This window comes from Ranitomeya imitator, chromosome 3 (genome assembly GCF_032444005.1).
Source record: "Ranitomeya imitator isolate aRanImi1 chromosome 3, aRanImi1.pri, whole genome shotgun sequence".
Taxonomy (NCBI): domain Eukaryota; kingdom Metazoa; phylum Chordata; class Amphibia; order Anura; family Dendrobatidae; genus Ranitomeya; species Ranitomeya imitator.
In genome coordinates, this window is record NC_091284.1 from 428,342,648 (window position 1) to 428,370,506 (window position 27,859).

Sequence of the window (27,859 nt, forward strand, 5' to 3'; positions counted from 1 at the left end):
GCAGAAACTCTAAATACGGCCCTGGGCACGTGTCAGTCTGGTGTGTGCTGGTCTGCAGAGTGCATGGAGGCCAGCAGAGCCAGCACCCAGGGCAGCTGATAGCCTGGTACCCGCAGCGTACAGAGATGCAAGTTGTCCATGGTACTGGTCTCGGATGTGGACAGTCCTGTGCCCGGAGGTGGATATCCTGTGCCCGTAGGAGTCGGATGTGGATAGTCCTGTGCCCGGAGGTGGATGTCCTGTACCCGAAAGAGGACTAGCATGTGTAACGATTGCAAACAGGTGGATATGGTGCCCGGCTGCTATCTGGAGGATATCCTGAACTGTGTACGACTGCGTGAGTCTTTAAGAGACTGATTCATCGATGCAGGACACCCACGAGAACTAGTCAGTGGAGGGCTGGCGTGAGTAGTGTCTGCAACATATGAGGCTGTGTGTACGGAGACTGTAAGATGGCGTGCGGTCGCCCAGGGAAACTGGACAAGGGAAGTCTGGCCTGTTTAGGGACCGCAAATCTAAAGCCATGTGATATGCATTACTTTGAACTGGTGTAAACTGATCACTGAAATTATATGCATTTATGTGAAGTGGACTTTAATGCTGTGAAGAAACACATTAAAAGAGACTTTTGGGGTTTGAATTTGTGGGTCACTGCTTCTTCACTGCGTACGATGCTGCTGCAGCTTTACAATGGTGTGGCGAGGTTATACAGGGCTCAACAGAACTGACAGATCTGCAGTAGATAAGAGGGATTTTATCAACATGACAGCAAGGAGCCCAGAAAGAGAGTCTGATTCCACCAATGTATCTCCCTCTACAGTCATGGCCAGAAGTTTTGAGAATGACACCAAAATTATATTTTCACATGATCTGCTGCCCTCTGGTGTTTATTACTGTTTGTCTGATGTTTATATCACATACAGAAATATAATTGCAATCATATTATGAGTACCAATAGGTTATATTGACAGTTAGAATGAGTTAATGCAGCAAGTCAATATTTGCAGTGTTGACCCTTCTTTCTTCAAGACCTCTGCAATTCTCCCTGGCATGCTCTCAATCAACTTCTGGACCAAATCCTGACCGATAGCAGTCCATTCTTGCATAATCAATGCTTACATTTTGCCAGAATTTGTTGGTTTTTGTTTGTCCACCCGTCTCTTGATGATTGACCACAAGTTCTCAATGGGATTAAGATCTGGGGAGTTTCCAGGCCATGGACCCAAAATCTCTATGTTTTGTTCCATGAGCCATTTAGTTATCACCTTTGCTTTATGGCAAGGTGCTCCATCATGCGGGAAAAGGCATTGTTGGGCGCCAAACTGCTCTTGGACGGTTGGGAGAAGTTGCTCTTGGAGGACATTCTGATACCATTCTTTATTCATGGCTGTGTTTTTAGGCAAGTCTGTGAGTGAGCTGATTCCCTTGGCTGAGAAGCAACCCCACACATGAATGGTTTCAGGATGCTTTCCAGTTGGCATGAGACAAGACTGGTGGTAGCGCTCACCTCTTCTTCTCCGAATAAGCTGTTTTCCAGATGTCCCAAACAATCGAAAAGGGGATTCATCAGAGAAAATGACTTTGCCCCAGTCCTCAGCAGTCCACTCCCTGTACCTTTTGCAGAATATCAGTCAGTCCCTGATGTTTTTTTCTGGAGAGAAGTGGCTTCTTTGCTGCCCTCCTTGAAACCAGGCCTTGCTCAAAGAGTCTCCGCCTCACAATGCGTGCAGAAGCACTCACACCAGCCTGCTGCCATTCCTGAGCAAGCTCGGCACTGCTGGGAGTCCAATCCCGCAGCTGAAACAGTTTTAAGATACGGTCCTGGCGCTTGCTGGTCTTTCTTGGGCGCCCTGGAGCCTTTTTGACAACAATGGAAGCTCTCTTCTTGAAGTTCTTGATGATCCGATAGATTGTTGACTGAGGTGCAATCTTTGTAGTTGCGATACTCTTCCCTGTTAGGCCATTTTTGTGCAGTGCAATGATGGCTGCACGTGTTTCTTTAGAGATAACCATGGATAACTGAAGAGAAACAATGATACCAAGCACCAGCCTCATTTTGAAGTGTCCAGTTATGTCATTCTTACTTAATCATGACTGATTGATCGCCAGCCCTGTCCTCATCAACACCCACACCTGTGTTAATGGATCAATCACTAAAACGATGTTAGCTGCTCCTTTTAAGGCAGGACTGCAATGATGTTGAAATGTGTTTTGGGGGTTAAAGTTCATTTTCTTTGCAAATATTGACTTTGCAAGTACAGTAATTGCTGTTAAGCTGATCACTCTGACATTCAGGAGTATATGCAAATTGCCATTAGAAAAAATGAAGCAGTAGACTTTGGAAAAATTAATATTTGTCTCATTCTCAACTTTTGGCCATGACTGTACATGATACTTTTCTCAGATGATTGTAAAAACCTGGCAACATTTTCCCTTTAATATATTGTACCACTTTCATATTAAACTCTGTGAAAATATTCATGTTTTATTGTATTTATGTAGAGAATTTAAAAAAAAAATGCTTTGCCTGTATCACAGATGGCGACACCCCTAGTGAGCATGTACTGGTGACATATCAAATAAGGATACCGCATATACTCGAGTATAAGCTGAGATTTTCAGCCCATTTTTTGGGCTGAAAGTCCCCCTCTCGGCTTATACTAGAGTCATACCCAGGGGTCGGCAGGGGAGCGGGGGCTGTCTAATTATACTCACCTGCTCCTGGTGCGGTCCCTGCACGTCTTCTCCCCGGCAGCTTCTTCCTGTACTGAGCGGTCACATGGTACAGCTCATTACAGTAATGAATATGCGGCTCCACCTCCCATAGGGGTGGAGCCGCATATTCATTACTGGAATGAGCGGTAATGGTGACCGCTCAGTACAAGAAGAAGCCGAGGCGCCAGGGAACAGACGTGCAGGGACCGCACCAGGAGCAGGTGAGTATAACGGGGAGGGGAGCGTTGCGCGATATTAACCTGCTCCTCGTTCCGGCACCGCTGCGTCTTCTGCCGTGACACTCAGGTCAGAGGGAGCGGTGACGTGGTTAGTGCGCGCCCTCTACCTGAACGTCAGTGCAGGAGACGCTGAAGATGGAGCGGCGCTGGAACGAGGAGCAGGTGAATATTGAAAGTGCCGGGGGCCTGAGCAACGGAGAGGTGAGTGTGTCTGTATGGAGCATCAATGGGGCCATAACGTTTGTGCAGCACTGTATGGGGTTATAACGTTTGTGCAGCACTGTATGGGGCCATAACGTTTGTGCAGCACTATATGGGGCCATAACGTTTGTGCAGCACTATATGGGGCCATAGCGTTTGTGCAGCACTATATGGGGCCATAACGTTTGTGCAGCACTATATGGTGCCATAACGTTTGTGCAGCACTATATGGGGCCATAACGTTTGTGCAGCACTATATGAGGCACGTGTCTATATGGGGCAAGTGTTTGTATGGGGCCATGATCAACGTTTGTGCAGCATTATATTGGGCAAATGTGTCTATGGAGCATCTTATGGGGCCATTATTAACCTTTATGCAGGATTATATGGGGCATATTTTAATATGGAGCATCTTATGGAGCCCATCATAAATTTTATGGAGCATTATATGGGGCTCCTGATTCAATATGGATATTCAAAAACACTTAACCTACTGATGTCTCAATTAATTTTACTTTTATTAGTATCTATTTTTACTTTTGACATTTACTGGTAGCTGCTGCATTTCCCACCCTAGGCTTATACTCGAGTCATTAAGTTTTCCCAGTTTTTTGTGCAAAATTAGGGGGTCGGCTTATACTCGGGTCGGCTTATACTCGAGTATATAAAGGTATATTGCACTATAGCCGCTTATATGAACTTTAAACAGGAATATGGGGCATCTCATGACGAATTGTATATTTTGAAAAGTCTATAGAAAATAAAATTATGACTATGCAAAGTATAGGATCAGTGAGCACTTACCGTATTTTTCAGACTATAAAAGACACCCCCCCAAATTTTCAGAAGGAAAATAGGGGAAAAAAAATTAATGTGTCAAATGGGGGTCTGTCTTACAGTCCGAATTCAGCTTACCGTCGTGGATCGGCAGCGCTGGTGGAGCGTGGTCACAGGGGGTGTTCGGTGGTCCAATGATATGACTCCCAGACTGGTGACAGGTTCAACGGTGCTCAGTGGTGCAAGGGCTGTGCCGGCATTTTGTAAAAGCCTGGAGGGTCCCGCACATCCATTGCTACAATGTGGTGGCCTCTGGGAAAATGGCCGCCAGGAGCGGCGCATGATCAGATTGAGATCTCGTGAGGTGAGATCTCGATTCCCAAGATCTTGGGACGAGATCTCGTTGCCGAAATCTCAATCTGAGCAGGCGCCACCCCGGCGGCCATTTTCCCGGAGGCTACCACATTGCAGCAATGGAATTGCAGGGGCCTCCGTGCTTTCACAAAAAGCCAGCACAGCCCCCGGACCACAGAGCACCGCCAAACCTGCTGCACTACCCTGGGAAGGGAGTGTGATCATCGCCGTGCAGCGTAGGACCGCCGCAATCGCCCAACTCCTGCTTCCGCCACCCTACTTGTAAGCATATTCCGACTATAACATGTACCCCCTTTGTCCTCCCAAAATTTGGGGGAAAGTGCGTCTTATAGTCCGAAAAATATGGTATTCTGTAGATGCTACATATGGATAAAATGTGGCGTCAACACCTGAAAGTATGCACAAGGCCTGAAACTGTAGGAAAAAAAAAATGTGAACGGGACCAAGGAATAGAGTAGATACTCAGGAGAAACAGGGACCCACTGAGTCCTCATGGAATAAGGTTCATATTACATAAATCAAAGATTGACAATAGAGAACTATACATATGAAACAAATCCATTGCAAATATAAAATCAATAAAGCTTTATTAGTGCAAATGTCTTTCATTCCAATTTTTCATTTAATAAAATTTAGGCTACTGTACAAGTTTCTCATAACCAACAAAATTTTGTCCATGACCTAATTTACATGTTAACTGGGTAGTTGATGAGATCTAGGCAATGCCTCCCATTTCCTTGTCAACTATGTGTACATCTACATAGATAACATGCCACAGTTAGGAAAATATACACTTTTTAATATTTTCTTTTTGAGCTTACAATGGCTTTTCCTTACTACAACTTGCAGCAAGTAACACCACTCTTATGAATGGATTATTGCCGCCTGAAAATAAGTGATGTCATAGTACAAGGATGTGTTACCGCTTCATGATCAATATGTTTCCAACCCTTAGGACTCACCCTCCTGATCCCGAGAAAGAAGGGAACCGCACTGCGGAATTTGGGCTGCCTCATTTTCAATGTTTTTCCTCTATATAGCGGTGCTTAGAACAGCGGTACGTGTATGCACAAGGGTTTGTTCCTTTGCTGCGAAAACTTTAAGGGGTGCAGTCCTTTCATTCTCAGTGGCTGTAGAGTAACAATGTTCTGTCACTAAGATGGGGATATACCTTCAAAGAAACACTCAAGTCAAAGTTTTTATCCTGTTAATATATTGCAATCATTATAATATTTAGCACTGTGTACTTATAATTGCTCATTTTGCCTTTCTACTCAGTGAATTCTTCTCTTTTCTCGGCTCTATGTAGAAACAGGAAGTCTCATTTCCTTCAAGAAATCATTCCCCTCCCCCCCTTTAACTGCTGACCCAGCTACTTTCTCCTCCCCACTGCCAGGGACGTTTACAGTAACTTATGTAGGGAATGTCATGACAAACCTACTGGAAAAGATAATAATTAGCTGGGTAGAAATACAAATAAGCAATTGTAAGTACACAGTGCCATATAATGTGAGGATTTCAATACAGAGGATAAAAACGTTGATGGGAGTAGTGCTTATTTAATATAGAGTAATCTTGGTGGTGCCAGTTTATGGTAGGAATATACCATTATAGGCCTCTTAAGTTTATGACCTAGTGAGTATAACCACACTTGAAATACGGCTACTTGCCCTAGTTGTGGGTTACAAGCCCAGACGCACCATGGCAATTAGCACAAATCTGTGACATGTAAGAGCGAGCTTATGAGCACCCCCTTTAAAAAGCCAGGGCTACATTTAGACATTTTTTTAGCATTACTGATCTTATCAGTTGAAGTCTGTTTTTAGTTTTAGTGTTTTACATTGGACTGCAACTATAACACCTTACTTAGAATAAATCAGCAAGTACAAAAAGCCTTGTGTAGCCTTAATCTGTGTGCACAAGGTGTCATTTAGATGCGGACACAGTCTCCTAGTTTTCCCAGGCAAAGCCGCTTCAGGAAAAAGCCATTGTAAAGGTGACGTCTTTTATTCTAAGGCAACTTTCACACTAGCGTCAGAATCTCCCCGTCGCAATGCGTCGGGCAGAGAATCCGACGCTAGCGTTTGACGCACTGCACAACGGAGGCAGCAGATGCATTTCTCCGGCGCATCCGCTGCCCCATTGTGAGGTACGGGGAAGTGGGGGCGGAGTTCCGGCCGCACATGCGCGGTCGGAAAAAGCGGTCCGTCAGGAGCAAAAAACGTTACATAACTTTTTTTGCTCTCGGCGGTCCGCCACAACACGGCGCAACCGTCGCACGACGGTTGCGACGTGTGGCAAAGCGTCGCAATGTGTCGCTAATGTTAATCTATGGGGCAAAAACACATCCTGCAAACAACTTTGCAGGATGCGTTTTTTCCCATAAACTACGCATTGCGACGTCTGGCAAAAAACGCCAGTGTGAAAGTAGCCTTACCTGTGAGCAGATCGGGTCGATCCCGAGCAGAAGATGCAGGTCACTTCTTTTAACCACTTTAGAGTTCAGGCACCCTGAAGTGGTTAAAGGAAGTGACAAGATGGAATTTGTGCACAGCAATGCCGTTTTGGCTTTGCAGTGCACTAGTTTCATTTCATGAGGTCACTTTTGCAAGCAGATTCCCGGCAAAGTCGGCCGGAAAAAAGACATTGTGTGCACATAGCCACAGGGCTCTTTCAGTCTAGTGTATTTTCAGGCTGCATGCTGTCTGTCCACCAATCGGACCACATAGGCAGCATTAAGATCAATGCAAGTAAATGGGCTAATTCACATGAATATGGCATATTTACACCATCTGTATGGGATCTATTCTTTAAGTATCCATTTTACAGAAGCTCAAGTATAATTTTTCAAATTTTTTTTTTTAAATTATGGATGTCAAACATGTATGAGAGAGAAAAAAAGGGCAACAAAAAGTCTATTTATGAAAAAAATACGTACGCTACTCACCTGGTAGCAGTGTTTTTCAGGAGCCATGACAGCACAACGAGAGAGGGGATCCGCCCTTCAGGGACAGGAAACCTACAGACATAAAAAGGGCGGCACCTCTCTCCCACGTCAGTTGTTTCCAGAGCATGAGAGGACCACCTTGGTTAATAACACAGATGCAGTATATACATGAATACTTTTTATTATGCAAGTGAACATAAACTTTAACTCAAGATTAACAGGGTGTTGCATCATCCAAAAATATAGGGTAGGGAATCTAAGGGTGCTGTCATGGCTCCTGAAAAAACACTGCTACCAGGTGAGTAGCGTACGTATTTATTCAGTCGCCATGACAGCACAACGAGAGACTTTCAGAGACGAAAGATTTAGGGGGGGATAATAGCTTCTAGCACTCTTCTCCCAAACGTAAGGTCTGAGGAACTACCCAGATCTAATCTGTAATGTCTAAGAAAGGTAGAAGGGGAAGACCATGTGGCCGCCTTACATATGTCTTCGATTGACACTTCTGACCTCTCCGCCCAGGAAGATGCCATGGCTCGCGTGGAGTGTGCCTTTATACCATCTGGAACTTCGTTGCCACCTGCGGTATAAGCGAGAGAGATTGCCTCCCTAATCCATCTGGCTAGAGTGTTTTTAGATACTCTAAGACCTTTCCTTACCCCTTGATAGGCTACAAATAAAGAGTTATCTTTTTTCCAGGAATCTGAAACTGTAATATATCTAAGGAGGCATCTCCTCACATCTAAGCAATGGAATTTACGTTCTTTATCGTTAGTAGGATTGGAGCAAAAGGAGGGAAGGACTACCTCCTGAACCCTGTGAAATTTAGACGCAACTTTAGGCAGATATAGGGGATCGGGTTTTAATATGACCCTATCCTCCCTAACTTGCATGTATGGTGGATGTCTGGAGAGTGCCTGCAGATCACTAACCCTCCTAGCAGATGTGAGAGCAACTAACAGGGCTGTTTTGATTGACAGGATCTTCACAGGAATAGTATCAATGGGCTCGAATGGGGCTTGCGTCAGGGCTGAGAGTACCAAATTCAGGTCCCATGGGACTAACCTTTGTTTAATAATTGGTCTAGACCTGGTGACTGCTTTAAAGAATCTAGCAATCCAGTGATTACTGGCTAAATTAAGATTATATAACGCTCCCAGCGCTGACACCTGAACTCTAAGAGTACTTGTGGCCAAGCCCATTTCCAGGCCTTTTTGTAAAAATTCAAGAACCTGGTTAATACATGGTTCTTGGTCAATTTGAGTTCCTGAAAAAGATAAAAATTTTCTCCATACTCTCACATAAATGCCCGTTGTAGATGGTTTTCTACTTTTAAGGAGAGTATTAACCAGATTCTGAGAGAATCCTTTCCCCCTCAGTAAGGACCTCTCAAGTTCCATGCCGCTAGGTGTAAGTTGGCTACTTGAGGATGGAGGATTGGTCCCTGGGAGAGCAGATCTGGTAGCTCTGGAAGAATCCATGGTTGGCAGACAGACATCTTTCTCAGCCAAGGAAACCAAGCCCTCTTGGGCCAAAATGGAGCTACCAAGATTACCCGGGCCTTGTCCTCCCGAATCTTCCTCAGGACTAGGGGAATTAGATTTAGAGGGGGAAAAGCATACGCGAGCCTGAAGTGCCAAGATATCAGCAGAGCGTCCACAGCGTATGGGTTGTCTTGGATTTAGGGAGCAGAATTGATGTAATTTTTTGTTCCCTCTGTTGGCAAAAAGGTCTATCTCCGGACAACCCCATAACTGGATGATCTGACTGAAAATGGCTGGATTTAACGACCACTCCCCCTGTCTGAGCATGTTGCGGCTTAGATAGTCGGCTTTGGTGTTGATACTTCCTTTTATATGAAGCGCCGTCAGGGAGAGAAGATGTACTTCGGCCACCTGAAAGATATGATTTGCGACCTCCATCAATGTACTGGATCGCGTGCCACCTTGACGATTAATGTAGGCCACAGTTACCCGATTGTCTGACAAAAGCCTGACGTGTCGACCCTGTAGGGGTACAAGGAATCTATTTAAGGCATGTTTTACTGCCAACAGTTCTTTCAAGTTGGAGGAAGAGTCCTGTTCAGACAAAGACCATAGTCCCTGAACCCAATCCTCCCCTAAGTGAGCCCCCCACCCTTTGGGGCTAGCGTCCGTAGTCAGCACCCTAGATATGTGATTTATCCAAGGGACCCCCCTGTGTAAATTCGAAGTGTGAGTCCACCAACCAAGCGAATGTACAGTCTCCGCAGAAAGTGTGAATTTACTGTCGAGGTGAGCATTTAGGCGACGGGAATTGTGTAACACGTCCCACTGTAAAGCCCTCGTGTGGAACTGTGCCCAGAGAACTGCCGGGATGCAGGACGTAAGAGAGCCCAAGATTGACATCGCACCCCTGACTGATACTAAGGGATTATTTATTGCCCTGGTGACCAAACGCTTAATCTTCGCAACTTTTGTGTCCGGCAGGCGACATTCCTGCTGACTAGAGTCTATAACATATCCCAGGAATTCTTGTACTTTTAGGGGCTGAAGGCGCGATTTTTTTATATTGATCATCCAGCCCAATTTGTGTAACGCATCCATAACTTTCTGTAGTTGGTCTGAGCAATGCGACTCAGAATGACCCACAATTAGCAAATCATCCAGGTACGGGACTATTAATATATCCTGTTCATGCAAGTGCGCCATAACCTCCACCATGATTTTTGTGAACACCCTGGGTGCAACTGCGACTCCGAACGGAAGTGCCTGATATTGAAAGTGTTCTACTGTGCCAGCTAGTGAGACCGCCACCCTAAGAAATCTCTGATGATCAATATGAATTGGTACATGGTAATAGGCGTCTTTGAGATCTAAGACAACCATAAAACAGTGGTGAAAGAGTAATTTTATTGCTGTCTTGACCGACTCCATTTTGAAGGAGGGTATGAACAGAAAATTATTCAGGCCTTTTAAATTAATAATGGTGCGATATGAACCATCAGGTTTTTTGACCAGGAACAGAGGGGAATAAAACCCCCTACCTTCCTCGCCTGCAGGGACTCTGACTAGAACATTCTTCTGTTGGAGCTCCCGGACCTCAGACTCTAGTGCCAACTGCTCTGTAGAGGAGGAACGAACAGGTGTTAACAAATTTGTCCCGAGGAGTATGGTGGAAGTCTAAGGTTAGGCCTTTCTCCACAATGCCTAGAATCCATGGATTGTTTGTAATCTGCACCCAGGCTGGGTAGAAGGCCGAAAGCCTACCCCCCACCTGGTCCGCTAGTCATTGTGGTTTCTTAACCTCTCGTGAAGGATTAAACATAAATCCTCTACCCCTTCTTCTGCTGTTGTCATATCTAGTAGATTCTCTGTTGGAGTCTCTATATGGTCTTCTGCGGTTGGACCATCCTCTATTATAGTCCCGTCTGTAGAAGGGTCTTCCTAGGAAGGGAAAGCGTTTTTTACTATCCCCTGCTTTTTCCAATAGCTCGTCTAGGACTGGTCCGAACAAGTGAGCCCCTTTCACAAGGAATGCTACATAATTTTGTTCTAGCTTGTAAGTCCCCTGGCCAGCATTTTATCCATAGTGCTCTCCTGGCTGCATTGGATAATGCCGAGGACCTGGCGGCCAACCTGACCGAATCTGCTGAAGCATCTGAGAGGAAGGCTGCGGCATCCTGGATTGTGGACATAGAGGAAAATATTTCCGACCTAGGGACTTTATCTCTGAGCTGATCTTCGAGGTGACCCAACCAAACCATCAAGGATCGAGCGGTACAAGTGGCTGCAATGGCTGGCCTCAGAGACCCTGCTGAAGTCTCCCAAGCTCCCTTAAGGAAGATGTCGGCTTTCCTATCTAACGGGTCTTTCAAATTTCCCAAGTCGTCGAAGGGGAGAGACGACTTTTTGCATGCCTTAGCGACTGCCGCATCCAACTTCGGGACTTTATCCCATGAGGACGAAGCCGCTTCTTCAAAGGGATACCGTCTTTTAAAGGCTGGCGGAAGCGACCCCTTCCTTTCTGGTTTCTTCCATTCTTTTGAGATTAACGATTTGATCTTGTCAATTACTGGAAAGGCTCTTCGGGATTTTCGCTCAATACCCCTGAACATAACATCCTGAATGGAACATTCCGATTGGGTATCTTCTATCCCCATTGTGCTGTTAACTGCTTTGACCAGATGGTTAACCCTTTCTAGGGACAAACAGGCTCGAGCAGACTCCTGATCCTCAGAGGAGGAAGTGGACGGAAGAGACCCTGAGCTCAGCTCACCCGAATCCGAATCTACCTCAGATAAAGGGGATGACCTTTTAGCTTCTGCCCCCCGAGATTTGGATCTCTCGGCACCTTTAATTTCCTGTCTCACCATCTCTCTTATTGTAGAGGTTAGATCAGGCGCCTCCTCCTCCAGTAAACGTTGAATACATATTTTACATAACTTCCTCAAATGTCCATCTGGAAGCGGCTCTGCACATTCGGCACACTGCCTATGTTTGGCTTTGGACAAACTTTTCCTCCCCTGATAGAGGAAAAAAGACAAGGGGAACACAACCATCACTAAGTGGACTTTCACGAAGCTCACTTACCCCGTCCAGTAATGAGTGGTACCGTAGATGGGGGATCCTTCGAAGCCGGCAAATCTTTACGGGCTGAGGATTTTGGTATAGAGATCCGTGCCTCCTTAGCTCCACCAGCGCGGCTACTGCCACTAGACCGACGCTGGGAGCTTCTACGAGGCTTATCTGACAGCTGCTGCGGCTCCTGCTGCTGCTGGCTGGTAGTTCCTTCTGGCGACTCCATTATGGAATGGGTGAGGAACTCTGATTATCCCAGCTTGCCGCATTAAATACCCCCAAGGTACCGCCCCCGGATGGGGGCCAGCAGGGAATCCCAGGTGGCCATTAAACCGTCTGCCGCTGTGCTGCGCTACCCCTCCCTGAAGCCCAGACTGATCCCGCAGCTGGGCGCCGCCATTAGCCGGAGATGACGCTACTGCGCATGCCCAGCCGCGTCATCCGGCCGCGCCGCCCGCCGCGTCATCCGGACACGCCCCCTTCAGGACGCGGCGGCGGCGCCAAGCCGACACGCGGACCAGGACGCCAGCAAACCCCCCGGACCAATGCCGCGTCCCCGCCCGGACCAGCCATGACTCCCGGGACCCTGAGTAGCCAAGCACCTCCATAGGTATGTGCGGTTGCCTGAGAAGCTAGCCTATCAGAGGCTGCTTCCTCCTGCTGTCACCTACACCGCGCAGTGCCCCTGCCGTGTGGTGCTTCCTGCCCCCTGGACGGGCCGAGGTAGGGGACCCCCGCTACCTGTACCGGGCCGCCAGGAGTGGGGAGTCTTCTTACTTCGACCCTCTTGTCAGGGCCTGTCTGCAAGAGGTTCCGCTGTCAGGGACAGGAAACCAAACTGACGTGGGAGAGAGGTGCCGCCCTTTTTATGTCTGTAGGTTTCCTGTCCCTGAAGGGCGGATCCCCTCTCTCGTTGTGCTGTCATGGCGACTGAATAAAACAGCTAATTTTTCACATTCGCTGAGCTTTAGGGCTCTATTACATGAATGGAGAGAACTGCCGCTGTAATGATTTACTTGGACCTACTGAAATAAAAGGACAACTGTTCATCTTGAAGATCATGCAGCATTACTGACACCTGCTCTAGAACTGCTGGTCCTGTTATTCTCTAAAATTATTATATTGTACTTTTGGGAAATCACTACACTTGGCATCAAATGCCTCCTCTTAAAGCAATGTGTAAAAATATTGTACAATGGTGAACGTCTGTGTGAGCTGAGCAAACTGATTACTGAAATCTTCAGTGCAGGTTAGGAAAAACAGTAACAGAAAGATTAAAACTTCTCAAACTAATATTAGTGATACCCAACAGACTAAACGCCATCTCTCCCAACACCAAGCACTAATGAGTTTTTAATGTGAACAAAAGGTTGGGCATCTGAATTAAAAGGGTCTCTGGCCCAAATACACATTATAGTTCTCATGTTCCTGTTGACTTTGATTTACAGTGTAATGGGTCTCTAAGTTCCCCCTCTGGACCGGAGAAGCAAAAAAAAAAGTGCAACCATATTCACCCCAAGTGCCTGTATCCAACCAGGAATGATTGAAGTCTGCATTACAGTAGGGCCCAGACGATTAGGTGGTGTGGCTGGTCGGATACCACCAAAATTCTCCCAATCGCTATAGCCAACCATATGTTTTCCAATCATGCAGCCATTGGCGCACTGCAGGTAGACAGAAGTCTGTGCATACCCTACCTTCACACAACACTTGTAGAAGGTGGCCTTTCTTGATATGCAATAATCATAATGTATTCATACAGTGTGTAGAGCCCATTTATAGGATATTATCAAATAATTACATTGTGTATGTGGTTGTAGCAGTTCTGCATCCAGAGTCACATCTAAGGGCAGATGCAGTCGATCCCATTTTATAGTGAGAGTGCGATCCAACAAAATATTGGATAGAACTTGGACCATTGTTAGGCTATGGGGCCGAGCACGTCGGATTTTTCCGTTAAACAGACTGAGGGGAAAAAAAAATAAAAAATTTATACACACACGTCCGAGTTTGAACCGATATTCAGATCGCACTTAGGCATGCATGTCAATGAGTGCGTGGAAAACATCGGACTGCACTTGGATGACATCTCTGTGCACGCCAATTTCCGCGCACTGACAGAATGGAGAATTTTTTTTCCAACATCTTCTCCTCATCTAAGAGAATCGAATCACACACTGATCTGAGTGATTTGCATAATTGATCATTTAGGTTTATATTCAGAGAAGAATTCATTTCATAATTTAGGACTGTGGTCTAATAATCCTATGATAGCCTTACCCTGGAGCAATGGCATATAGAACAGCTCTCATACCAAATTATAATTATAACAAGTCTAAAATAGGGCTGTAAACTGGCCATTTGTTACAAATCCCTGATGCACTTACATGCCAACCTCTTATTGTGTATGAAAATAAATAGTATGCTAATCAATAGCCGGCTTCCCCTAATTGGCAGCAGGCTGTCAATCAGCATGATACCAGTAGTCCCATCCTGTCAACAGGAAGACAAACAGCTGCTCTGTAGCTAGGGAGCAGCTGAATCTCTGGCAGGAGCGGTCAATGATTGGCACTGGGTACAACAGGCCAGTAGTTACCTGTTAGCAACTACATACTTTTTTTTTCCTAAATCCCGGATATCCTCTTTAAAGGAGTGGTCTCACAATCCAATCTTCAGTAGCACACTGTATCCCAGCTTTTCAGCTTCCTGATTGATAGATCAGGCCATCACTCGTCGATGCGGCAAGCAGAGGGCGCTTTGCCCCTGCAGCACCACACGGGCACATTAACACTGAAGCCAACCGGCATCAGGAGCTAACCATGCGCTCCAGCAATCCTAACCAGTTTCAAAGCACCGTTTGCAAGTTCTATAGAACAGCTTGTAAGCACTGCACTTCCTGCCTAGCAGAAGCCAGTATTCTTAGCAGGAAGCAGTACACAATGAACACAAGATCAGGGATAGGAAGAAAATGGAGACAGGGAGAAATAAGTAAATTGAAAATTTGCTTAATTTCTCATGGTCTAGTATTCTTTTCCAAGCTTTAAACATGATAGTAATCCATCGAACAGAGCCTACACATATCTAGGGAGATTCAGACAATTCTGATTTTTACCCCAACAGCACACTGGGGTAAAGAAGGGACAGGTATATTGGGCGTCCTCATACCTGATCCTTAGTTCCCACAGGGGATTAGTTCTGAAATGTTTATGACCTCTCACCTCCACCGGCAAGTGCTTTCTGCTGACACCTGCATCACGACAGGCATGATGCGCTAACTATTTACACCTTGTCTTTACATCGCTTTATCTAAATGTTAAAGTTCTAGATTACACTAAAGGGAACCTGTTATCAGGATATTAGACCCCTTTAATAATGAGAACATCCATACCTTGCTTCTAGCATTTCATTTGGAAAGTGAATAGAGATCTGCATCAAATAGTTAACATCCAGTGCCTCTTTGGACAAATGGTCCCAGGAAATCCAAGGTTTCTTAAAACATCTATTTATTTCTTCATATTAAAAATGGGTAACAAAAAGGTCAGGCAGTTTTAACCGTTTTTTAATAAGAAGAAATAAATAGATGTCTTAAACCTTGGGATTTCCTGGGATCATTCTTCCAAAGAGGTGCTGGATGTGAACTATTTGATGCACATCAACTTTCACCCAGTGGATCCGTGCAGCCTGGAGGACACATTAACCAGAGGAAGAGGTGAGCTGACAATCTCATTTTATGAATAGAGATCTAGCCTTGAAGTTATCATCAATATACAGAGGTGGACACTGCATTTCTAGCTCTCCGTGACTGCTCCACCCTGCCCGAGATTTTAGAGGGAGCAGCGCATGCACAGTAAGCTCCTAATGAGGTGGCGGGCAGGGAAATGGAGAGAGGCAGCGGACCTGGAAGTGATGTGCCGCCTCCTGCACTTGTGATCTGGAATTTTTTTTTTACAGTTTTGAAACAAGGTATAGCTTTAATAAGCATCAAAGGGTCTATATACACACACCCTTTTAGGTAGGGGGGGGGGATCTACTATCTTGATGACGTGTTCCCTTTAAAACATATTTGAACAAACCGTGGCTCCTCTTAGAATGGGGCCAGAAGTCATCACAGCCTACAGTGTCGGTGAAAATATTGCCTATGTAAGTCACACTATTGCACAGCTAAATATATATATATATATATATATATATATATATATATATATATATAAATGCTATTTGCAAGGTAAATACTCAGCTTTCCCATTAATAACAGTGATTGTGCGTTCTAGAGGCAATTGGTAAAACGTTCTACTTTGTGCAATATTGTTCATCTATATTTCTTTTGTTTCACATTCTACTGTTAAATATATTATTGGTAAGAAGTAAAAGCACACAAATGGATTCATTGTAAATAAATTATTATGTCAATCCCTTCAACAGAAGATCTGCATCTAGATTCTAATAATCAACATGTTAAATAGCTCATTAGGTTTCTGCACAGAAATCAGAAAAATTTGTTTTAATTACATTTTACACAATACTGGAATTCCCATGCCGTCTCTGTAGACTCTTGCTGTAGGTCAGACCTCCGTCTAACAGAATCGGGCAAATCCCAGAAGTAGTTTATGTGCCTAGAACTTGCTACTACTGGTGAATATGTTGGATATTCTCTATTGGCGCCTTTGGAAGGTTCTATTGCCAGGCTACTTAAAAGTCAGATTGTCTTGTGGAGAGGTCTACGTGGCTTCCAAAGTGAGTGTTTTATCCGATCCTAGTCTAACCATCGGGTGTGTAGAGCCGTATTAGATGCTGCAGCTCGGTTGGATAGCCGCTCACTGGACAGCGCTGGTGATTTTTCACATAGTAATAAGCACACCGGTAGCAGAAGACATATCCCGAGGTGCCAAGAGCTGTATCGTTAACTCTTACTTTACGACAAAGTGGGCAAACGGTCTTTAATTTCGGCAGGAGAGGAGAATATGTTTCCAGGTCAAAATGAACAGGAGCAGAGGGCGCGGGCAATGCAGTCAGAGACTTAACGGTCTCCTGGTTTTCGGCAGAGTACCACCATTCTAGAAACTGCAGAAAGAACACTCCCAGTGATAGGCTGGAAGATAACGTCATAGACACGCCACCAAGGGCTTTCTTCAATACGCCACCAACACTGGGGGAGAAAGAAAAAGAATTAAAATCATGTTTTAAAGTTGTTAAAATCCAAAACGCGAAAATTAAAACCTCTTAAATAAATTTTTTCGAAGTGTAAGGCCTCATGCACATAGCCATACTTGTACGTTGTACAACCTTGCATCAGGCAAGCACCTTTCACCTGCAAGTAGATGAGCTGTGCGTTTGATGATGGAAAGTTTTAACTATGAGGTCTCCGATGCTCCACACCGAAGCAGTTTGAGGAATGCAGGAACAGGTAAGCTAGACGCATCCAGCCACATTCATAGCAGCGCTTGCAAGCTCTATAGCAACAAATTTGTAAGCACTGCGCTCCTTGCCTAGGGACTGGCTACTATAGAATGACTGCATAGGTAGCTAATCACCTAGGCATTGAGCTGTAAACTCAAAGCAAAAATCCCTCCATTCTTGAGAAAGGAGAAATCTTCTTAATAGATACTTACAGTACATCCAGATGTGTCCGGATCCCAGAATTCCAAGTGGCGGAAGTTCACTGAACACCATACTGGGACACCCAAGTGATGGGTGTCTCAATATGGAACCTGCTGGTGGTACCAGCCTCTAGGTACCACCAGTGGAACACCATCTCACCACACACACACTATATGCACCACAAACAAACACTGTATACGCCGTACACACACACTGCATACGCCGTGCGCAGCCTCTTGCACAGTACCACCAGCAGAACACAGTCGCGAACATGCCACCACCGGGATCAGCCGAATGATTCACTGACCGCTGCCATCATTGTACAGGAGGAGCGCTTGCGCAATTTTAAGGTGACTGCTGCTATCTGTCTGCACAAAGATGGCGGTCTGATTTACTGAGCCTGTGCCAATTCCACGAAGGTGCAGTGAATAATTCGGCTGATCCCCGCGGCAGATGCGCGACGTGTCTACAGGCAGAAGAAACCGGTCAGATTAAAGGGGTTTTCCCACGAATGAAAGTTCATTTTAAAAATGGTCTGTGTCTGACCGTGTACGGAGCATACCACAACTCCTGGGCAGGGGAGGAAGCAAAAGACAATACTGACATTACAGCGGGGGATCACAGTGGATTTATTTTGTCAGGTAAATTATTTCACTGAGGAGAGATGTGGGCTCTGCTGTATACTACTACTGTGTGGGCAGTGCCGTATACGACTGTGTGGGCAGTGCCGTATACGACTGTGTGGGCTCTGCTGTATACTACTATGTGGGCTCTGCTGTATACTACTACTATGTGGGCTGTAAGCCACAAAAAAGCGTAGTTATTTACCGATAACTGTGTTTCTCAGAGCCCATGACAGCACTACCAGAGAGAGGGGATCCGCCCTTCAGGGACAGGAAACCTACAGAATAAAAGGGCAGTACCTCTCCCCTGCATCAGTTTTGTTTACAGAGCATCGGAGGTCCTCCAGGTTAGTCACAACAACAAAAAATATACAACTTAATCATATTGCTTAACAAGTGAACACCGTGTGTATAAGGAAACACACTTCACACAAAATAATGTGCTCACCGCACACGTGATGAAGGGGGGGGGGGGGGGTTGAATAAGCAGGTGCTGTCATGGGCTCTGAGAAACACCGTTATCGGTGAGTAACTACGCTTTTCTCAGTCGCCCATGACAGCACTACCAGAGAGAATTGCAGAGATCATTGCTTAGGGAGGGACGACAGCTTGCAGAACCCTTCTTCCGAAGGTTAGGTCAGATGAAGAGGCTGGGTCTAAGCGGTAGTGCCTGAAAAAGGTTGAAGGTGATGACCAGGTGGCCGCCTTACAAATTTGATGTAATGGTACCTCTGACCTTTCGGCCCAGGTGGTCACCATAGCCCTTGTAGAGTGTGCCTTCAGTCCCTGCGGAACGGCGTTCCCGGTGAATGAGTACGCCAAGGCTATTGCGTCTGTTACCCATCGAGCTATAGTGCCCTTAGATGCTTTGAGTCCTTTTCTGGGCCCCTGGAAGCAGATAAAAAGAGACCCTTCCTTCCTATGCTGCTGGGTGATTTTAAAGGGAACCTGTCACCCCGTTTTTTCAAGAAGAGCTAAAAATAGCGTTATATAGGGGCAGAGCTGGGCTTTACATTAGTGTATTTTGGAGCCTTTATTCCCCACCTATGCTGCCGAAATACCTTTGTAAAGTTGCCGTTTTGGGCTGTCACTCACGCTGGTCAGGTCATATGGGAGTGGTGACAGCGCTGTTTCTCCCCCAGATCTCCGTTGGTGGCGTAGTGGTGTGCACATGTCCAAGTGGCGAATCCACTGCGCAGCTTCAAGGAAAATAGCGCGATCTGCGCTATTCAGCCGTTTATCGGTGGGCGCGGCCATCTTTGTGAGGCTGCTCGTGCGAAGATGGTTCTTCTCGGCTTCCCGGGGCTTCAGGAAAATGGCCGTGGGATGCCACGCGTGCGCAGATGGCGACCTCGACGGCCATTTTCCCGAAGCGGAGTTCGCATTTCGGCTGCAGGAAAATGGCCGCCGCGATCTCGTTGTGGCTTGGTTCACCACTTTTTTTTAGCCTTGTCTCGGTTTATTACCTTTTGTACTATTTAATAAACTTTGTTGCATTATATATTTATGTTGTTGGGACAATTTTTCCACTGTTTTGCTCTGTGGTGTGTTTCTATTTGAATTCAGTGGGTCCTTTATGGTCCTACTAGATTGTGGCCCGATTCGAACGCATCGGGTATTCTAGTATATGCATGTCCCCGTAGTATATGGACAATGATGATTACAGAATTCGCAGCAGACTGTGCCCGTCGCTGATTGGTCGAGGCAACATTTATGACATCATCGTCGCCATGGCAACCATTATGACATCTACGTCGATACTGTGCTCGTTGCTGATTGGTCGAGGCCTATCAGAGACGCGGGATTTCCAGGACAGACAGACAGAAAGACAGACAGACAGACGGAAAAACCCTTAGACAATTATATATATATATATAGTATATATATAGATTAGTCTGACTATGGATTACCTTTATTTATGATCTATTTTGACTATGTGGTATTCTAGAAGTTGGATGTGTTTTTCTGCTTGTTACTCATTACAATAATGAATATGAATATACTCCCATAGGGGTGGAGCCACATTCATTACTGTAATGAGCAGTACCATGTGACCGCTCAATACAGGAAGAAGCTGCCGGCGCCAGAGAACCAGGGACACCGCGACAGGAGCAAGTGAGTATAACGCAGTGTGCGATATTCACCTGCTCCCCGTTCCACCACTGCTGCGTCTTCCCAGTCCTCTGCAGTCACGCTCAGGTCAGAGGGCGCGGTGAAGTGATTAGTGTGCGCGCACCACCCTCTGCCTGAACAGTCAGTGCAGAGGATGGGGAAGACACAGCGGCGGTCAGCGGTGGAACGGGAAAGGTGAGTATAGCAAGTGCCGAGGGCCTGAGAGGTGAGTATGTCTTTTTCTTTTTTTAAATCGCAGTAACAGCATATGGGGCAAATGTCGTATGGAGCATCTTATGGGATCATGTGCAGCATTATATGGGGCAAATGTCTGTATAGAGCATCTTATGGGGCCGTGTGCAGCATTATATGGGGGCAAATATCTGTATGGAGCATCTTATGGGGCCATGTGCAGCATTATATGGGGCAAATATCTGTATGGGGCCATGTGCAGCATTATATGGGGCAAATATCTGTATGGGGCCTTGTGCAGCATTATATGGGGCAAATATCTGTATGGGGCCTTGTGCAGCATTATATGGGGCAAATATCTGTATGGGGCCTTGTGCAGCATTATATGGGGCAAATATCTGTATGGAGCCATAATCAGCATTTGTGGAGCATTATATGGGGTAAATGTCTGTATGGGGCCATGTGCAGCATTATATGGGGCAAATATCTGTATGGGGCCTTGTGCAGCATTATATGGGGCAAATATCTGTATGGGGCCTTGTGCAGCATTATATGGGGCAAATATCTGTATGGGGCCATGTGCAGCATTATATGGGGCAAATATCTGTATGGAGCCATAATCAGCATTTGTGGAGCATTATATGGGGTAAATGTCTGTATGGAGCATCTTATGGGGCCATGTGCAGCATTATATGGGGCAAATATCTGTATGGGGCCATGTGCAGCATTATATGGGGCAAATATCTGGAGCATCTTATGGGGCCATAATCAGCATTTGTGGAGCATTATATGGGGTAAATGTCTGTATGGGGCCATGGCAAGCATTATATGGGGCAAATGTCTGTATGGAGCATCTTATGGGGCCATGTGCAGCATTATATGGGGGCAAATATCTGTATGGAGCATCTTATGGGGCCATGTGCAGCATTATATGGGGCAAATATCTGTATGGGGCCATGTGCAGCATTATATGGGGCAAATATCTGTATGGGGCCTTGTGCAGCATTATATGGGGCAAATATCTGTATGGGGCCTTGTGCAGCATTATATGGGGCAAATATCTGTATGGAGCATCTTATGGGGCCATGTGCAGCATTATATGGGGGCAAATATCTGTATGGGGCCATGTGCAGCATTATATGGGGCAAATATCTGTATGGGGCCTTGTGCAGCATTATATGGGGCAAATATCTGTATGGGGCCTTGTGCAGCATTATATGGGGCAAATATCTGTATGGGGCCTTGTGCAGCATTATATGGGGCCATGTGCAGCATTATATGGGGGCAAATATCTGTATGGAGCATCTTATAGGGCCATGTGCAGCATTATATGGGGCAAATATCTGTATGGGGCCATGTGCAGCATTATATGGGGCAAATATCTGTATGGAGCATCTTATGGGACCATGTGCAGCATTATATGGGGCAAATATCTGTATGGAGCATCTTATGGGGCCATGTACAGCATTATATGGGGGCAAATATCTGTATGGAGCATCTTATGGGGCCATGTGCAGCATTATATGGGGCAAATATCTGTATGGGGCCATGTGCAGCATTATATGGGGCAAATATCTGTATGGGGCCATGTGCAGCATTATATGGGGCAAATATCTGTATGGAGCATCTTATGGGGCCATAATCAGCATTTGTGGAGCATTATATGGGGTAAATGTCTGTATGGGGCCATGTGCAGCATTATATGGGGCAAATATCTGTATGGGGCCTTGTGCAGCATTATATGGGGCAAATATCTGTATGGGGCCTTGTGCAGCATTATATGGGGCCATGTGCAGCATTATATGGGGCAAATATCTGTATGGAGCATCTTATTGGGCCATGTGCAGCATTATATGGGGGCAAATATCTGTATGGGGCCATGTGCAGCATTATATGGGGCAAATATCTGTATGGGGCCTTGTGCAGCATTATATGGGGCAAATATCTGTATGGAGCATCTTATGGGACCATGTACAGCATAATATGGGGCAAATATCTGTATGGAGCATCTTATGGGGCCATGTGCAGCATTATATGGGGCAAATGTCTGTATGGAGCATCTTATGGGGCCATGTGCAGCATTATATGGGGGCAAATATCTGTATGGAGCATCTTATGGGGCCATGTGCAGCATTATATGGGGCAAATATCTGTATGGGGCCATGTGCAGCATTATATGGGGCAAATATCTGTATGGGGCCATGTGCAGCATTATATGGGGCAAATATCTGTATGGGGCCATGTGCAGCATTACATGGGGCAAATATCTGTATGGAGCATCTTATGGGACCATGTGCAGCATTATATGGGGCAAATATCTGTATGGAGCATCTTATGGGGCCATGTACAGCATTATATGGGGGCAAATATCTGTATGGAGCATCTTATGGGGCCATGTGCAGCATTATATGGGGCAAATATCTGTATGGGGCCATGTGCAGCATTATATGGGGCAAATATCTGTATGGAGCATCTTATGGGGCCATAATCAGCATTTGTGGAGCATTATATGGGGTAAATGTCTGTATGGGGCCATGTGCAGCATTATATGGGGCAAATATCTGTATGGGGCCTTGTGCAGCATTATATGGGGCAAATATCTGTATGGGGCCTTGTGCAGCATTATATGGGGCAAATATCTGTATGGGGCCATGTGCAGCATTATATGGGGCAAATATCTGTATGGAGCCATAATCAGCATTTGTGGAGCATTATATGGGGTAAATGTCTGTATGGAGCATCTTATGGGGCCATGTGCAGCATTATATGGGGGCAAATATCTGTATGGAGCATCTTATGGGGCCATGTGCAGCATTATATGGGGCAAATATCTGTATGGGGCCATGTGCAGCATTATATGGGGCAAATATCTGGAGCATCTTATGGGGCCATAATCAGCATTTGTGGAGCATTATATGGGGTAAATGTCTGTATGGGGCCATGGCAAGCATTATATGGGGCAAATATCTGTATGGGGCCTTGTGCAGCATTATATGGGGCAAATATCTGTATGGAGCATCTTATGGGACCATGTGCAGCATTATATGGGGCAAATATCTGTATGGAGCATCTTATGGGGCCATGTGCAGCATTATATGGGGCAAATATCTGTATGGGGCCATGTGCAGCATTATATGGGGCAAATATCTGTATGGAGCATCTTATAGGGCCATAATCAGCATTTGTGGAGCATTATATGGGGTAAATGTCTGTATGGGGCCATGGCAAGCATTATATGGGGCAAATATCTGTATGGAGCATCTTATGGGACCATGTGCAGCATTATATGGGGCAAATATCTGTATGGAGCATCTTATGGGGCCATGTGCAGCATTATATGGGGCAAATATCTGTATGGGGCCTTGTGCAGCATTATATGGGGCAAATATCTGTATGGGGCCTTGTGCAGCATTATATGGGGCCATGTGCAGCATTATATGGGGCAAATATCTGTATGGAGCATCTTATGGGGCCATGTGCAGCATTATATGGGGGCAAATATCTGTATGGAGCATCTTATAGGGCCATGTGCAGCATTATATGGGGCAAATATCTGTATGGGGCCATGTGCAGCATAATATGGGGCAAATATCTGTATGGAGCATCTTATGGGACCATGTACAGCATTATATGGGGCAAATATCTGTATGGAGCATCTTATGGGGCCATGTGCAGCATTATATGGGGGCAAATATCTGTATGGAGCATCTTATGGGGCAAATATCTGTATGGGGCCATGTGCAGCATTATATGGGGCAAATATCTGTATGGAGCATCTTATGGGGCCATAATCAGCATTTGTGGAGCATTATATGGGGTAAATGTCTGTATGGGGCCATGTGCAGCATTATATGGGGCAAATATCTGTATGGGGCCTTGTGCAGCATTATATGGGGCAAATATCTGTATGGGGCCTTGTGCAGCATTATATGGGGCAAATATCTGTATGGAGCATCTTATGGGGCCATGTGCAGCATTATATGGGGCAAATATCTGTATGGAGCATCTTATGGGGCCATGTGCAGCATTATATGGGGCAAATATCTGTATGGAGCATCTTATGGGGCCATGTGCAGCATTATATGGGGCAAATATCTGTATGGAGCATCTTATGGGGCCATGTGCAGCATTATATGGGGGCAAATATCTGTATGGAGCATCTTATGGGGCCATGTACAGCATTATATGGGGCAAATATCTGTATGGGGCCTTGTGCAGCATTATATGGGGCCATGTGCAGCATTATATGGGGCAAATATCTGTATGGAGCATCTTATGGGGCCATGTGCAGCATTATATGGGGCAAATATCTGTATGGAGCATCTTATGGGGCCATGTGCAGCATTATATGGGGCAAATGTCTGTATGGAGCATCTTATGGGGCCATGTGCAGCATTATATGGGGGCAAATATCTGTATGGAGCATCTTATGGGGCCATGTGCAGCATTATATGGGGCAAATATCTGTATGGGGCCATGTGCAGCATTATATGGGGCAAATATCTGTATGGAGCATCTTATGGGACCATGTGCAGCATTATATGGGGCAAATATCTGTATGGGGCCATGTGCAGCATTATATGGGGCAAATATCTGTATGGAGCATCTTATTGGGCCATGTGCAGCATTATATGGGGGCAAATATCTGTATGGGGCCATGTGCAGCATTATATGGGGGAAATATCTATATGGATCATCTTATGGGGCCATAATCAGCATTTGTGGAGCATTATATGGGGCAAATGTCTGTATGGAGCATCATAATATGGAGCTCCTGATTCAATATGGATATTCAAAAACACTTAAACTACTGATGTCTCAATTAATTTTACTGGTATCTATTTTTATTTTTTTAAATTTACCAGTAGCTGCTGCATTTTCCACCCTAGGCTTATACTCGAGTCATTAACCCCTTCCCGACCTTTGATGCAGCGTATGCATCATGAAAACCTGTGCCATTCCGACCTGTGACGCAGCATATGTGTCATGGCCGGATTGGGCTCCTGCAGGCCGGGTGAAAGGGTTAACTGTAATTTCACCCGGCCTGCAGGGACAGGAGGAGTTGTACTTTAGCCCGGGGGGGTGGCTTCACCCCCCCGTGGCTACGATCGCTCTGATTGGCTGTTGAAAGTGACGTTTCACTTTCAATCAGAGCGATAGTAATATTTCACCAATGAAAATTGGTGAAATATTACAATCCAGCCATGGCCGATGCTGCAATAGCATCAGCCATGGCTGGAGATCGCAATGTGCCCCCCCCCCCCACCGCCACCGATCACCTCCCCTCCGTCCTCTGCCCTGTCATTTCCTGTCCTCCGCTCAGGGCCGGCTCCAGGTTTTCGAGGGCCCCGGGCGAAAGAGTCTCAGTGGGCCCCCCCCCCCCTTTAACACATACCCCGATTTATGATGCCCAGATACGGCAGAGAAATGTATAGTACAATGCCAGATTTCACTTCTTACATGAGTGACAGCTATTGTAAATTCTGCAGTGTATAATATATATATATATATATATATATATATATATATATATATATATATATATATATATATATATATATATATATATATATACACACAGGAGAGGTGCTGTGCAGTGTATATATACAGGAGGAAAGGTGCTGTGCAGTGTATATATACAGGAGAGGTGCTGTGCAGTGTATATATACAGGAGGAAAGGTGCTGTGCAGTGTATATATACAGGAGAGGTGCTGTGCAGTGTATATATACAGGAGGAAAGGTGCTGTGCAGTGTATATATACAGGAGGAAAGGTGCTGTGCAGTGTATATATACAGGAGAGGTGCTGTGCAGTGTATATATACAGGAGAGGTGCTGTGCAGTGTATATATCCAGGAGGAAAGGTGCTGTGCAGTGTATATATACAGGAGAGGTGCTGTGCAGCGTATATATACAGGAGGAAAGGTGCTGTGCAGTGTATATATACAGGAGAGGTGCTGTGCAGTGTATATATACAGGAGGGGTGCTTTTCTGTTTTGAGTTTTTCTATGAAACAAAGACTTTTCTACATAAACAACGTTGTTTGGTTTCGCGGCCGCAACAGATCTGTGCTACAAAGTAACAGGCGGCTCGGGCATTAATGAGGGACCTGATGCTGAATCCTTTCCACAAACCCTAATGACCCAATTAGTGCCCTGTCATTAGAAGCTCATTAAACGCCTCCCTGTCCCGAGCAGTCATGTACAGTATGGGGGGGATCCTGCAGCCCACCCCCTGACTGCTCCATACCATACACTGTCCTCTGTCGCGCTCACTATTATCTTGTGCATTTCTCCGTCATCGTTACCCCATGTTACACTTGTCACCCCCCACTACAGAGTAGCAGGGCAGCCAATGTCACCCCCTCCCGGACCCTAATGGCAGCAGGAAATGTCTGCTCCTCGATTGGGTTGGAACCTGATTTAATCAAGGAATAATGTGGATTTGTTTCCGGTGGCTGCAGGGGAAGGGTTAAGTGATGCCATGTCCTTGGTGGGAGCAGTGGCAGCTGCTGGGACCTGGACAGACACAACCAATGTTGCTGTGACTGCACAGTGTGATGTGGAGGAGAGAAGCGGAGACGCAGAAATCACCCAAATGCCAGCACTGGGCAGAGTCCCTCCAGTCACCAGCCTGGGGCCATGGGGCCCCAACGTACAGCCCACAGCTCAGTTTTATCCATGGCAGCAGCTCCCCTTCCTCCTGGCATCTGGTTAACCCCATTTATGCGGGTCGGATTGTTATATTTAAGGTTCAGCAATAACCTTCATACAGATGGGAAGGGGTTAAGCTTCTTCCTACCCCACTGGTGCAGGATGGTGAGGAATGCATGTATTCTGGGGTTCTGGGTGAGCTGGGCGGCTGCAGGCTGCTCTCCACCATCTCCTCCTCCAGACATCACCCACATTTTTAGGCAGCGGAGACAGACAGCAGCAGACTGAGCCACAAGTCCAACCACTGCTGGATACTTTAGTTTGCACTCACTCAGGCACTGGTAGGATGGAGCTCCTCCGGAATCTGCCTGATAATAAGTTCAGCACTGCAGCCAGGGGCTCTCTCCGCCCACAAACAGTCACACTGGCTGCGTTCTCTTAACCCCTATGTGTGCCTGCCTGGCTGCACTGACTGAGTGAGAAGATGCTTGTGTCAGAGCTGGCACATAGGGGTTAAGAGAACTCAGCCAGTGTGACTTTGTGGGCGGAGAGTTCTCCTGCACTGCTCTCCCAGCTGTATCTATGACAGCGTGAGTGGGCCCCCCCTCTCTCTCTAGGCCCCGGCATTTGCCCAGGTGCGCCGGGTGCTGACGCCGGCCCTGCCTCCGCTCCCCCCGCTGTCCGATCCCCCCCCCCCCCATCATACTTACCGACCTCCCGTGTGCCTCCCGATGTCCATCCGGCTGCTGCATGGGCGCCGCCATCTTGGAAAATGGCAGGCGCATGCGCAGTGCGCCCGAGGAATCTGCCGGCCGGCAGATTCGGTACAAGTACATTTTGATCACTGTAATAGGTTCTATCAAAATAGCG

General features: G+C 46.1%; 2 protein-coding genes across 4 annotated transcripts in view; both read right to left on the minus strand.

Moving 5' to 3' along the window:
- Nucleotides 1–4,891: 4,891 nt before the first annotated feature.
- LOC138670167 (lamina-associated polypeptide 2, isoforms alpha/zeta-like) lies at nt 4,892–15,839 on the minus strand. Of its 2 annotated transcripts, none has more exons than XM_069757258.1 (2): nt 11,848–15,817; nt 4,892–11,758 (listed from the first exon to the last, which is right to left on the minus strand). In XM_069757258.1, exon 2 carries the CDS (start codon nt 10,167–10,169, stop codon nt 7,620–7,622), a length of 2,550 nt encoding a protein of 849 aa, XP_069613359.1. In that variant the 5' UTR covers nt 10,170–11,758; nt 11,848–15,817; the 3' UTR covers nt 4,892–7,619. The 2 variants fall into 2 exon arrangements, with proteins under 2 accessions (XP_069613359.1, XP_069613360.1); XM_069757259.1 differs by having other exon boundaries at nt 10,169–11,758; nt 11,848–15,839.
- Nucleotides 15,840–16,057: 218 nt separating this feature from the next.
- The window catches only part of PEX12 (peroxisomal biogenesis factor 12), a 46,502-nt gene continuing 34,700 nt past the window's right edge, over nt 16,058–27,859 (minus strand). For both annotated transcript variants that reach the window (XM_069757260.1, XM_069757261.1), the window contains exon 4: nt 16,058–16,959. In XM_069757260.1, coding sequence (XP_069613361.1) covers nt 16,572–16,959 — 388 coding nt within the window. In that variant the 3' untranslated portion in view covers nt 16,058–16,571. The remainder of the gene's footprint in view (nt 16,960–27,859) is intronic.